Here is a 14044-nt window from a genome sequence, read left to right as displayed (position 1 = left end):
CTATAACACTTACATGAAGGTTTCTGTGTGAACATAAGTCTTAATTTTCCTGGGATAAATGCCCAGGAGTGTAATTGTTGAGTTGTGTGGTAGTGTGTGTTTTGTTCTTGTTAAGAAACTGTCAAACTTTTCCAGAGTAAATGCGTAACTTTACATTCCTACCAGCAATGCATGAGAGATCCAGGTTTTTTCACATCTTTACCAGTATTTGGAGTTGTTACTATTTTTAATTTTAGCCGTTCTGATAGACGTATAGTGATACCACATTGTGGTTTCAATTTGCAGTTCTATAGTGGTTAATGATTTATACATTTATACATAAAATGTTCTATTTAGAGCAACCACTAAAAAGCTATGCAAACAAACACACTCAAAAGCACTATTGATAAGTTAAAATGGAATTTTAAAAAAGGTTCCAATAACCCCAAGAAGGCAAGAAAAAGAAAACAGTAATTGTTGATCAGTAGGAAAACATAATATATCCAAGATTTAAAAAAAAACAAACAAAAAACCCAACAAAAAACAACTTTTCTAATTCATATTTGGGGCACCTGGCCCCAGGCTAAACTCTGAAATGGAACCATTTTTATCACATACACAGCTTTAATGGAATAGTGTATGCAGTGAAACAGCTCCGCATATCTGGCCAGTGTAAGCATCACGTGGTCTTCATGTCTGACTTGCACCAGAACCTCATGGCTTTAACAATTTTGCACTTTAATTCTTCTTCATTAGTAAAAGAAATTCTTAATTTAGAATTGCAAGACTTATGTGTGTTTAAATTTCTTCATTGTTGTAGGTGCATTCAACTTTCTCTAGTGTATTCGACATCTAATACATTTGTATTGTGACAACTGAAATAGTAATTGCATGGAATATTTTTAGCAGCATCGTTACATTTGCAATGACTAGGTATCGGTGATTTGACTAATTTTTTATCCTTTTTTGTAATTCAGTCTTTAATCCAGACATTATTGACATTTTGAGTACTCCAGAAAATGCCACTCAAAGCAAGACCTCGGTTTCCCAGACTGAAATTTCTGAAGAAAATATTCATCATGAACAGCCTTCCGTTTTCAATCCATTTCAGAAAGAAATATTCACGTATCTAGTAGAAGGATTCAAAGTATCTATTGTAAGTAAGTTTATTAAATGGAGAATGTTCATTCATACAAAAGGAGTACAGGTTTCATGTGTCTGTATTATGTTTTCAAAATCATATTTCTACTCTCACAAGGTTTTCTGAAACTCAGATAGCTTGAATTTTAATAATGGAGAAATATATATTGCTGATTTACCCTCTTCAAAAGGACTCACTTCGTGCAGCATTGGTTTTTAAGTCTATAACCTGAAAGCCATTTTCTAATATTGTAGTTTAAGTAACAGCAGCATCAGAAAAGAGTCAGGCTTTAGTGAGTTCTATGATAGTTTAAATTTATAACCTATTTTTAAAGTACTTTATTTGTAGCTACTTACTCTTGAATTATTATTATGAATTATTATGACGTTTAGATCTGGGTTTAAACGTATCCAACACCTTCAATATTATATAGAGAATTATATAGAGGATCCTGACAAGTGTCAGCCTTCGTTTATCATCAGCTCACTTGGGTTTCTGTGGGTTGCTCAGTGTTAACCATAGGGGACAAGTCAGTCAGCACACTCCACAGATACCAAAGGCCAACCTGTTCTCGCAGAACTCATAAATCATGACTCTGCCAATCTCTAAATCTAAACTAGATGTTGGTGTCTGCAGGTTCCACTTAGAACTGAATCATTCACACGGGGCCCTTAGGACTAGGAGTAATTGGAGAGCCATTTCCAAAACTCAGAATAAACTCTGAAATGTGCTGAAGCCAGTTTTAAACTAGACACAGGAGATTTGATCAGCATTTGGTTAGCCTTAGTGGGACCCAGTTGAAAGGGTTTATTTGTTTATTTGTTAGGGAATAATGGTGGTCAGTTTATATGCAGTTCTTACTTTGTGACTATTATACTCAATATTTTAGTACTAATACAAGTCTTTATTATGAATACTTTGTTTTCTATTGAGGCATTTCATTTACACATATGTATTACATCCCTAGAAAAAGAATCCCAGGTTTTCCCTCCTGTGTGTGCTTGCTTCTTCATGGTTCATGATGCCCACTGAGATTGTCAGTGCAGTGAAACTAAACTGGCGGGACAAGAGCAGGATGTTCTGCCATTTTTCTACATCTCTGAGTTGTGCATCAAATCTGGGCCTTGTCACTGTACACTTCTTTAACCTGCCCATGAGGTTCACAACAATTTTCCCAGCTCTGTGATCATCAGTGATTTCAAATTTGCCCATGTAACCGTGCTTCAGCATCACAATGACCTTGGAGCACAGCCTGATAAGAACCTGGAGTTTGCCTCTCTTTTCGGCATTATTTATACTCTTGAGAGCATCAGCCAGGACATCCACGTGTACCACTATGGCGCATGGAAAGATGACAGAAAGAGCTGAATCTTTTTTATATTGCAAAATCAGTGTGGGCTTATCTACCATTGCTCTTTGATGGTTCTTTTTTTTTTTTTTTTGAGTTTAAAATTTCCAAGCCCTAGGTAATTTTTTTTATCTTTATTAATTTTATTGGGGTGACATTGGTTAGTAAAATTATATTGGTTTCAAGTGTACAATTCTGTATCATCATATATCATGTGTTCACCACCCAGAGTCAATTCTCCTTCCATCACCATGTATTTGACCCCCTTTGCCCTCTCCTACCACTCCCCTCCCCCTTACTGTCTAGTAACCACTAAATTGTTGTCTGTATCTATTAGTTTTTGTTTGTTTGTTTTGCACGTTTGTTACTTTCAGTTTTATATCCGACATATGAGTGAAGGTCATATGGTTCTTGACTTTTTCTGTCTGATTTATTTTGCTTAGCATGATAATCTCAAGATCCATCCATATTGTCACAAATGAAAGTATTTCATCTTTTCTTATGGCCGAGTACTATTCCATTGAATATATATACTACATATTTTTTTAATCCAACCATCTATTGAAGGACATTTTGGTTGTTTCCATGTCTTGGCCACCGTGAGTAATGTTTCAGTGAACACAGCGGTACATATATCTTTACGGATAAATGTTTTCAGATTTTTTTGGTAGGTACTCAGAAGAGAGATTACTTGGGTCATATGGTAATTCTATTCTTAATTTTTTGAGGAATCTCCATACTGTTTTCCATAGTGGCTGCACCAATTTACATTCCCACCAGCATTGTATGAGGATTTTTTTTTCTCCACAACCTCTCCAACACTTGTTATTACTTGTCTTGTTGATAATAGCCGTTCCAACAGATGTGAATTGGTCTCATTGTGGTTTTGGTTTGCATTTCCCTAATAGCCAGTGAAGTTGAGCGTTTTTTCATGTATCTGTTGGCTATTTGCATGTCTTCTTGGGAGAAGTGTCTGTTCAGGTCCTCTGCCCATTTTTTAATTGGATTGTTCTCTTGTTGAGTAGCACGAGGTCTTTATATATTTTGGATATTAGTCCCTTATCGGAGATGTTGTTTGCAAATATCTTCTCCCATTCAGTTGGTTGCTGCAAATATCTTCTCCCATTCTCTTTGTTTTGTTGATGGTTTCTTTTGCTGTGCAGAAGCTTTTTAGTTTGATATAGTCCCATTCATTTATTTTTGCTTTTACTTCCCTTATGTTTGAGGTCAAATTCACAAAATGATCTCTGAACCTAAGGTCCATAAGTTTAGTACATATGCTTTCTATTCAATTTATTGTTTCAGGTCTTACGTTTAGGTCTTTGATCCATTTTGAGTTAATTTTGGTATATGGTGACAGATAGCAGTCTATTTTCATTCTTTTGCATGTGGACCTAGGTAATTTTTAAGTGGTTTAGGACTTAATTATGGTGAAATAACATAAAACATACTATTTTAAACATTTTTAAGGATACAATTCAGTGGTGTTAAGTACATTCACACTGTTGTACAACCATCACCACCATCCATCTCCACAACTTTTTCATCTTCCCAAACTGAAACTCTGCCCCTTAACCAGTAACTCCCTGTTACCCCCTCCTCTATCCTCTGATAACTACTCTTCTACTTTCTGTCTCCATGAATTTGACTTTCTAGATATTTCATGTGTTATTATAATACAATATTTCATACAGTATTTGTCCTTTTGTGTGTGGCTTATTTCATTTAGCATAATGTTTTCAAGTTCCTTCTTAAGGCTGAATAATATCCCCTTCTATGTATGGACCACATTTTGTTTATCCATTTGTCCAGCAGTGCACATCTGGATTGTTTCCACCTTTTGGCTGTTTTGAACAATGCTGCTGTAAACATTGGTGTATATCCATCTCTTTTAAACACCCTTTGTATGGCTATATATGTCTTTCTAATTGAGACTGTTATTAAAAATCTAGAATAAAACATTTTGTATGATCCTCTTCAGGGCTGTGTTGAGGTTAGTATATTGCTTACGAAGTCTGATCCTAATTCCTTCCTGTTTTGGGTTAAGGGTTCAAGTAAAACGAGTGGTTCCAAGCAGCAGTGGACTAAGATCTTATCGTCATGTAAGGAAACCTTCCGGATGCAACTTGGGAGATTGCTGGTGCATATTTTGTCACCAGCCCACCCTTCACAAGAGAGAAAGCAAGTATTTGAAATAGTTCGTGAACCAAATCATCAGGAAATACTACGAGACTGTCTTACCCCAAATCTTCAAGTAAGTATCTCAGTATTTCTTAAGTAAAAACTATTGGTGAAACACAAAATTGTAGAAAACAAGAACTGAAATTAAATTGTATTTTCATGCTAAACATCATAAATATAGTTTTCTTACCAAATATCACCTAAGGTCTTTCTTCAGATGCTCTATACCAGACTCAATTTGACATCTGTTTATTTTCCATTCCATTTCCAGTGCTTAAAAAAGTTCTATACATAAGTTCTTACAAGATCCATTGTAGTTTGTTACTAAATCTTAAAGTGTTTTCTTTAAGAACTATTTGGAGACTTTTTTTTTAAAGCATTGTATTATCCGTGAAGCATCTGTACTGAATAGTTCAAATAATAGTACATATGATGTATTAAAAAATATTTACAGTAAATAAAAATAGGAAAACATTTGTTGATCATTTGGAATGATCAAAACCAAAATACTTAAAAGAATTTTGGAGTCTATAAATCCTATCACTTCAAGAGTGATAGATGGAGAGTTTAAATAGTACAAACATTTTAGAGAGCTATTTAGCAATTTCTTTTACAGTTAAATACACACTTAACCTGTGACCCTAAAAGTCCATTTTTAGGTATTTACCAAAGAGACATTAAAACATATGTCCATGAAAAGATTTGTGCAAAAATATCCATGGCAGCCTTTCTAATAGCCCCAAACTGGAAATAGCCCAAATGTCTGTCAACAGAAGAATGTATAAACAAATTGTCATATATTTATACAATAGAATATTATACAGCAATAAAAGGGAACAGACTACTGATACACCCACCATGATGGACGAGGCTCAAAAACAGTGTGTTGGTGAAAGGGATAGCCAAACACAAAAGAGTGCACATTCATAAAGCCCAAGGACAGGCAAAATTAAGATATGGTGATAGAATTTAGGACAGTAGTTGTCTCTGAGGACGAGGCAGTGAGAACTTCTGTGGTGATAAAAATGTACTGTATCTTATTTTGGGTGGTGGTTACATGGGTGTATGCAGTTGTCAAAACTCATAGAAACAAGCCCTTAATATCTGTATGTTTTATTACATGTAAATTATATCCCTATAAATAAAGTAATAAATGATACATAAGAAAAAACAAGTATCCCTTTTAATACTTGGAAAACCCAGATGTTTCATTTCATAGTAGGAACCAAAAGGTTACAGTTTTTTTTGTGTGTGTGTGTTTTTTAGAAGATAACATGTAATCATGTAATAGATATCTAAAAAGTAAGTGTCACTTCAAAACTGTAACCTTTTGCTGAAGCTGAAGCAAAAGGTTACAGTTTTGAAATGACACTTCTAGGTACTTTCCAATATCAACGCGTCTCAAGTGCGTGAGAGGCATTGTCTTCCCTTTGCTGAGGCAGAAGCACAACCAGCCCCATGGTCCTTTGATGGAGAATTTGAAGTGGTCTTTCATTCCTTCACAGCCAGCAAAGGTGCCATCCATCAAAATCCAACCCTGGTGTAACAATCCTCTTTTCCCCACACCAGCTTCCCTTCTCTGCTCCTCCGTTTCTTTCAGTGGTGTCTTTATCGATTACTGCCTGAAACACTACAACTGTGGTTGACTGTTTCTTCTCTCTTGAATTCATTTTATCACCAGGGCCAGGCATTTATTTAACCAGTCTATCTGTATGATTTACCCACCTCGTTCAGACTGCTACCCCTTATGCTTGGATCACTACAGTAACCTCCTCTCCACCTCAAGAACAAATTACTGTACCTGATTTTTTAAGTTTAGTATGGAAACTTTCAAACATACCTTCAAGTTGCAAGAAATCAAAAAAGAACCCCACATGACCATTACCCAGATTTGATTTTTCTTTGTATACTTTTGAAATAAATGTCAGGTATCAAATCATTTTACCTGTATACTTCAATATGTACCTCTGACCAATAAGCTCTTTTTTAGAAAAACTTATCACACTCAATAATATTAACAATAATTTCTTATTGTCATCTAATACCCAGTCAGTGTTTAAAATTTCCCATATGTCTTATATTTTTTTAATGGTTTGCTTGACTCTGAATCCAAACAAGGCCCACACATTGCATTTATTTGGTATGTGCTAAATATTTTTAATCCATGGTAATTACCTGCCTAGACCATTTTTTAAACATCATGTTTTTGGTGATGAAACTAGGTCATTTATTCTGTAGACTTTCCCACATTCTGGATTTGATTGATTGTATCCTTATGGCTCTGTATCTAGAGGCTCGGCTGGATTCCAGTTCTTGGTTTCATATTTGTTTTGGTGTTTTGGGGTTGGTTTTTTTTTAAAGAATACTAGGAGTGCTTCACATTTCTCATTACATCATAGCTGGAGGCAGAGAATGTCTGTTTGCCCTGCTTTTCAAGATGGTATCAGCCTGATCCATCCATTACAAAGTTCATCGTCAGTCTTTACCCTAATCGTTTTGGCTGCCTTTGATAGTTGCCAAAATCCACTTTGTCATTAGAAGTTGCAAATAGGAAATTCTCTAAGTTTCTCATTCCACCAGCATCTATCAGCTGTGATTCATTTATAGGGAAGAATATTCCCTTATCGACTCTTTGGTACTCTAAATTATAGTCTGTGTAGGAAAGGCAAGATAAATGCCTACTTATTAGTGTTTAGAATACTGAATTGGTGCCCTAGCAACCTCCAGGTTTTGTATTTGTTTTTTGTTTCTGAGGTGTCATTATGAGCTCAGATATTTTTTATAAATTTTATAAATAGTTCAAACTTGTAGTTATTGTTCTGTTTGATATTCAAATTAACACCTGTGTGGGTGCAAATTGTTGTGTTCTTTTAACGTGGCCTTTTTAATTTTTAACATGTTAATGTGATTAACTTCCTTGCTTTCTGGAATAGGAGAATGTCCCAGGCTCATCCTGTATATTTATTTCCCAACCTGGAACTAAACTTTTTCTCCAGGGAGCTCCCGTTTTCTTTTAATGAGATAATAGTACTTAGAGACGGTACGTCCAGGAACTAGGTACATTCATTTCTATTGGGTTATCATTTCTTGTCAGCCTTTTTAGTGGACAAAGTTAGGAAATATGTATCTTTTTAGAAAAATAAGGGTAAGGGGGATCAAATATATGATGATGGAAGGAGAACTGACTCTGGGTGGTGAACACACAATGGGATTTATAGATGATGTAATACAGAATTGTACACCTGAAATCTATGTAATTTTACTAACAATTGTCACCCCAATAAATTTTAAAAAAAAGAAAAAGAAATAAATCATGAGCTCCTACTGACGCTTCACTTTTTCTTGGATTTCATACTTGCATTTCTTTGTATTAATGTTGATAATCTTGATTCCTGCTGACAGTAGCATAGTTACTGATTTGCTTTATCTTTCTGTATCTACATATAGGTCACATTTTCATAATACGATGACCAACATTATTACTCATGACAAACCCTCTTGAATGTAGTCTGAGATTTCTTATAGTTTTTGTTTTTAGGATACCACTATGGGTGTACCATGAAAATATAGTATTGTAAAAGCACTTAAAATAATTTTCTCTATTTGGTTATGCCACCAACTTCAACTAACTAATTAGGTTCATTTTTTTTCAATTTGTTTTCTATTTTTACAGATTCCATTGGGTTTTGTTTGCTTTTTAATTATGTAAAATGTTTCCAAAATTAAATTGAGAAAATAGCACATTTAGAGAGCTTCTAGCTTTTATCTCTAGGCCCTCCCCTCATTCTTTCCCTTTCCCTGTAGGTAACCACCTTTATTTGTTTATTTCTTTTGGAGATAAAAGCAAATCTGTACAAACACATATACACACAAACACACACACACACACACACACACACAAGTGTATATTATCTCCCCCACTTCTCAACACTAAGAAAGATAGCGGACTATACACACTCTTCTGTACTTTACTTTCTTCAACTATCAATAGATCCTAGAGATCAATCCACAGCAGTATGTAGAGATCTGCTCCTGCCTTTTTATAGCCACCTACAAGCTATATCCATTTGTAATCTGCCTGATACTTAAAGCCCCAGGTTTCTCTTCTGCTACAACTTGAGTCTGGCTAACTCTCCAGTCTGAAGGCCTCCTCTTTTCAGGAGCTTCATCTCTGCTGTAGCCTTTTCACATCCTGTGTGTCACTGCTGACACGCTGCTTCATTCATGTGTCCTCACAGCACTGAGTGCCTTCTCTCCTCCTCTGTCTGTCTCCACGCCCATTCCATCCGTTTATCCATGTACCCAACTCACTGTGTACCGCCTTCAAAACCTTCCTCCCTTTCTTTAGTCTACTCAACCCTTCCTTCTTAGAAATTTCGTGGAAAATTGTATTTTTTATACACTTTGGCATTTTATTATTTTCTAAGGATTTGTGTTTAATAAATTCAATTCCTTAAATTAGTTTTTCGAGGGCTGAAAACAAGACTTCTTTTTTTTTTTGGCATTGATTCCCAATCACTCTTTCTAGTCCCAGGAACTGCAGTTCATAAGTGATTGATCAAAAAATGTTAAAATGAGATATTAGAAACAACTTCAGTGTCTAAGAAAATCATGTGTTACTTTGGATATTCAGAATGAATAAAAACATTTCTGATAGATTTTCAAGATGATTTTAGAATGTCACTGAATGCTAAACGGAAACATTCTTAGAGTTATATTAAGAACCCTGCCTTTAAGACACGCATATGAAATTATTCCAGTCATTTACCATTTCTCTTTATTTGCCAACTCTTCAAGGCTTTTACTCGCAGAGCATCTGTTCAGTTTTCTCTTTTGGTCGGGTAGCAGCTGTCTCCTGACTCATTTAAAATGTTGCATTAAAATGAGCTTTGCTATTTTCATCATTGCATATGTTCATCTTATGCTTCGGGGAAATGACATGATGTGATTCAGCATGTTAATTTAAATATCACCCAAAATGTAATAGTTTCCAAATCTGTTTGTTGACATTTAGTACTGTTCACAGTTTTAAATGTCATAAAGCCAAATGCAGTTCTATTTGTATCGATGCAAATTTTTAAAAAGTGAAATTATGCATGTTTAACTTGTTGGCTGAATTAATGTCTAAATAATACAGAGTGTACACATAACAATCGGGTGTAATATCGAGAGCATGGGAGGGCCACTTAAAAAATCATGAATCAAAGTTTGGCATAGATTTATGCTGTGAAGGACAATTGTCATTACCTTAAGTAACAAGACTCTAATTTTGGTTCTAGGGTCTGTTCATAAAAGATTGGCTTAAACCAGCCCTTCTCTGAAGACACACATAAAACTGAGAGCTGGCATCTCACTGGTTTTAGAGTTCTCCCTAGGGAGTAGTGAAGGTTCATAAGCTCAGCCAAAGACAGGTTTTCGTTCTGGAATTTTCACCAACTTCTATTCTACCAAGCAGAAGTCAGAGGAGAAAGAATAACTAAGCATAACTCACTTACCTTAAGGTTTTTAAGAAAAGTTTCCCTTCCAGTTAAGTTTTTCTATGGAAAGAACTAAGATTTATTTTCCCTTATCCCAAGCTTATTTCCTGTATTCCTTTAGCAAATTTCTTTCCAAAGTTATTCCCCCAAAAGTTTTCTGTCTTTTCTTTTCCTTTTCCTTCCTTCCTTCCTCCCTTCCTTTTCTTCTCTTTTTCTTTTTTTCTTTTTACACTGAAATTTTTCAAACATACTAAGGAAAATAGAAAGAATAATATAATGAATAGCATATAACCATCACCCAGATTTAACAGTCATTAATATTTTTATCATAGTGTCATCATTAATTCTTTTTCTGAAGTATTTGAAAATAAGTTATAGAAATCATGACATTTTTCAAAAGACGTTTTCTGATATAACCTAACAACATTATTATACCTAACAAAATCAGCATACTCCCTAATACCATTGTATATCCAATGCAGAATCAAGTTTCTTCAGGTTTCCCCCAAATGTCTTTTTTCAGCTGACTTATTCAAACCAGCTCCAAGCAAATAAATCTAGCAACTTAATTTAATTATTGTTAAATAATTTTAAATGTAAGAAACAGAAATTCTTTATGACTGAAAAATTTTGTTCCTTTTTTTAAAGCATGGAGCCAAGTTAGTTTTGTATTTGTCAGAGTTGATCCATAATCACCAAGATGACTTGACTGAGGGAGAACTGGACGCAGCACATCTGCTCATGAATGCCTTAAAGTTATGTGGCCATAAGTGCATCCCTCCCAGTGCGTCAACAAAGCCAGAGCTCCTTAAAATGATCGGAGAGGTGAGTCTGTGCACCACAGAAACAATTTTCTGAGGAGATCCCATTGATTGTAATGCAAGAATGATTGAAAGCTTGTTTTTTCTTATAGAGTATCATTGATGATGAAATAAAATGGTAATTTTTTTTATGTTGTTTTTTTTACCATGAGAGAACTACTTATTTTAAGGAATGTTTTTCCTCTGTGGTCATTCTTATCCATTAGTGGGAGCTTTCAGTGAGGGAAAGACTTTTATAGTAACAAGCAAATTGAAACATCAACCTTGAGTCATGCGTTCCTTAATGAAAAAGCAAAATAAGGAAGCAAGCAACTAATGCAAGCTCTTCAGGTGTAGTGACTGGTTAACATTCTCCCCTCGTCCCTGTGACCCCAATTGTGTGGAAACAGAGGAATTACGCATTATTTAAGTGGTTAGCGTATTTTAATATTCTAGTCTCCTGGGGACAATATTTTTTTCTGTGTTAACTTGGTTTTAAAATTAGCTTGTTGGACTCTGTGCCAGTGTTAAGTAGTACATTCTTATTTAAATCTTTTAGGAACAAAAGAAATATGAAACTGAAGAAGATGTGAGTAAAGCTACCTGGCAGAAAACGGTTAACAATAACCAACAAAGGTAGGATTATATGTGTTCTAAAAATCATGTCTTTTAGGAATCCATTAAGTTTCACACATACCTTTAGTTTTAAAATATGTTTTGATACTCATTTCATGTTCCACATGTGTTTCACTTATGGACAATCTGGTTTGTTTAGTCTTTTTCAGCGTCTCGATTCAAAATCAAAGGATATATCTAAAGTAGCAGCAGATATCACCCAGGAAGTGTCTCTTGCCCAAGGAATTGAGAGAAAAAAGGTGATCCAGCATATCAGAGGAATGTATAAAGTAGATCTGAGTGCCAGCCGACACTGGCAGGAACTTATTCAACAGCTGACACATGACCGGTAAGCAGAGTGGGAGGACATTTCAGGTCATTTGCATGAATATTTTATATACTGATGTGAAATACTGTCTTTATTCTGCAATAACAATTCATGACATTATTTCATTCGTTTAAAGTTTTTAATCATTTGTGATTTAGTTCATCTTGAAAAATAATCCTATGAGAATTTTTTTTTTTAATTCTCAGGGGGGAAAGTTCTTCCAGGTAGTAAAATCTGTATATTGGTTTGAATTTTAAAATATGATCATAACAAGAAAATAGAGAAATCACTAAAACAGGATAGTTGGGAAAGAGATATTTTTCTAGCCAAGATTTTAATAATATAATTTAAAACATGCATCACAAATAATGAAAAGAAGGAAATTAAAAGTATTCTCTAAATTTGTTTAAGATTAACTGATTAGATTATTTTAATATATTTTTCAGTTACAGTCAATACATACAATATTACGTTAGTTTCAGATGTGCAGCATAGTAATTAGACATTTATATACCTTACGACGTGAGGTACTCCATCTGGAACCATACATAGTTATTACAATGTCATTGACTGTATTCTCTAAGCTATACTTTACATCCCCGTGACCATTTTTAAAACTGGAAATTTATACTTCTTAATCCCTTTCACCTTTTTTGGCCTAGCCCCCCACTCCCATCTCATCTGGCAATCATCAGTTTGTTTTCTGTGTCTGAGTTTGTTTCTGCTTTGTTCGTTTTTTGTTTTTTAGATTCCACATATAAGTGAAATGATACAGTATTTGCCTTTGTCTGACTTATTTCACTTAGCATAATATCCTCCAGGTCCATCTATTTTGTCACAAATGGCAATATTTCATTCTTTTTTATGATTAATACTCTATTGTATATTCATGTCACATCTTCTTTATCCATTCGTCTGTCGATAGACACTTAGGTTGCCACCATATCTTGGCTATTGTAAATAATGCTGCAATGAACATAGGGATGCATATATGTTTTCGCATTAGTGTTTTTTATATCTTTGGATAAATACCCAGATATAGAATTGCTGGGTCTTACGGTAGTTAAATTTTTAATTTTTTGAGGAATCTCCATACTGTTTTCCATAGTATCTGCACCACTTTGCATTCCTACCAATAGTGCATGAGGGTTCCCTTTTCTCCACATCCTAACCAACACTTGTTTGTTGACTTACTGATACTAGCCATTCTGACCAGTGTGAGGTAGTATGTCACTGTGCTTTTGATTTGCATTTCCCTGCTGATTAATGATGTTGAGCATTCTTCATGTGTCTGTTGGCCATAAGATAAGTGATTAGTATGTTTTTGGGGTGCTAAAACACCCTAATTATTATACACTAAAGTAAATTTCAGGTGAATGAAAGAATTAAACCCAAAAAGTTTATGAAGTAGGAGAAAATAGTGTATTTATCATCTCATTGATGGATGGGTAACTTTCTAAGATCAAACACAACAAAAGAAACTGCAAAGAAATGAATGGATTTGAACTTTAATTTTTCCAGTGTATTTAACAACTGTAGCAAGCATAACAAAACATAAAAATTTATTTTCAGCAAATATATCAAAGTTAATATTTTTATAATTTAAAAAATTCATAAAGATTTGGAAATAGAATATTAACATCCCAAAAGTTTGAATGAGTAAAAGACATGAATACACTCTTCACATAAGACAAACAGACTTAATAAACAGATAGGAAACTACTCAGTATTGCTAGAGGCTAAGTTGTTTTTTTAAAACCTTTAGATACCATATTTTACCTTTTATGTTACACAAATAATTTTTAGGTGCTAATGTCTACAGCAGGAAGAAATGTGTCTTAGTCCTTGGTCAGAGGTTTGGTGATTTTTATACTTTCGCATTGTATTGTAGGAATCCTACAAACATTTTATTTTGAGCTTCAGTTATCCTATTTTAGTGTTTCTATCCTAAGGAAAATATTCAAAATATGGAAGGGCAATAAAGGTTTTCATCTCTGCATTATTTATGCTAGAGAATGAATTGGAAACACATGTATTACTATAATAATAGTAATAGAGTTAAATACATTATGATGTATCCAATCAATGCAATATTAGTCAGCCACTTAAAATGATGATAATTAAGAATATAATATGTTCGGTGAAAGAAGATAGGACATAGGAATGGGTGTACAT

The 14044-nt window shown here is 34.3% G+C and overlaps 1 protein-coding gene across 5 annotated transcripts in view; it reads left to right on the top strand.

Moving 5' to 3' along the window:
• Nucleotides 1-14044, top strand: part of LYST (lysosomal trafficking regulator) — a 171071-nt gene that overhangs the window by 111309 nt on the left and 45718 nt on the right. For all 5 annotated transcript variants that reach the window (XM_019746974.2, XM_074316725.1, XM_019746975.2 and 2 more), the window contains 5 exons: nt 957-1135; nt 4516-4722; nt 10775-10951; nt 11486-11562; nt 11702-11890. In XM_019746974.2, the coding sequence (XP_019602533.2) occupies nt 957-1135; nt 4516-4722; nt 10775-10951; nt 11486-11562; nt 11702-11890 (829 nt within the window). The remainder of the gene's footprint in view (nt 1-956; nt 1136-4515; nt 4723-10774; nt 10952-11485; nt 11563-11701; nt 11891-14044) is intronic.

Source organism: Rhinolophus sinicus, linkage group LG12 (genome assembly GCF_036562045.2).
Source record: "Rhinolophus sinicus isolate RSC01 linkage group LG12, ASM3656204v1, whole genome shotgun sequence".
Lineage (NCBI taxonomy): Eukaryota > Metazoa > Chordata > Mammalia > Chiroptera > Rhinolophidae > Rhinolophus > Rhinolophus sinicus.
The sequence above is the reverse complement of the archived record's forward strand: the minus strand, read 5'-3'. Positions and strand labels throughout refer to the sequence as shown.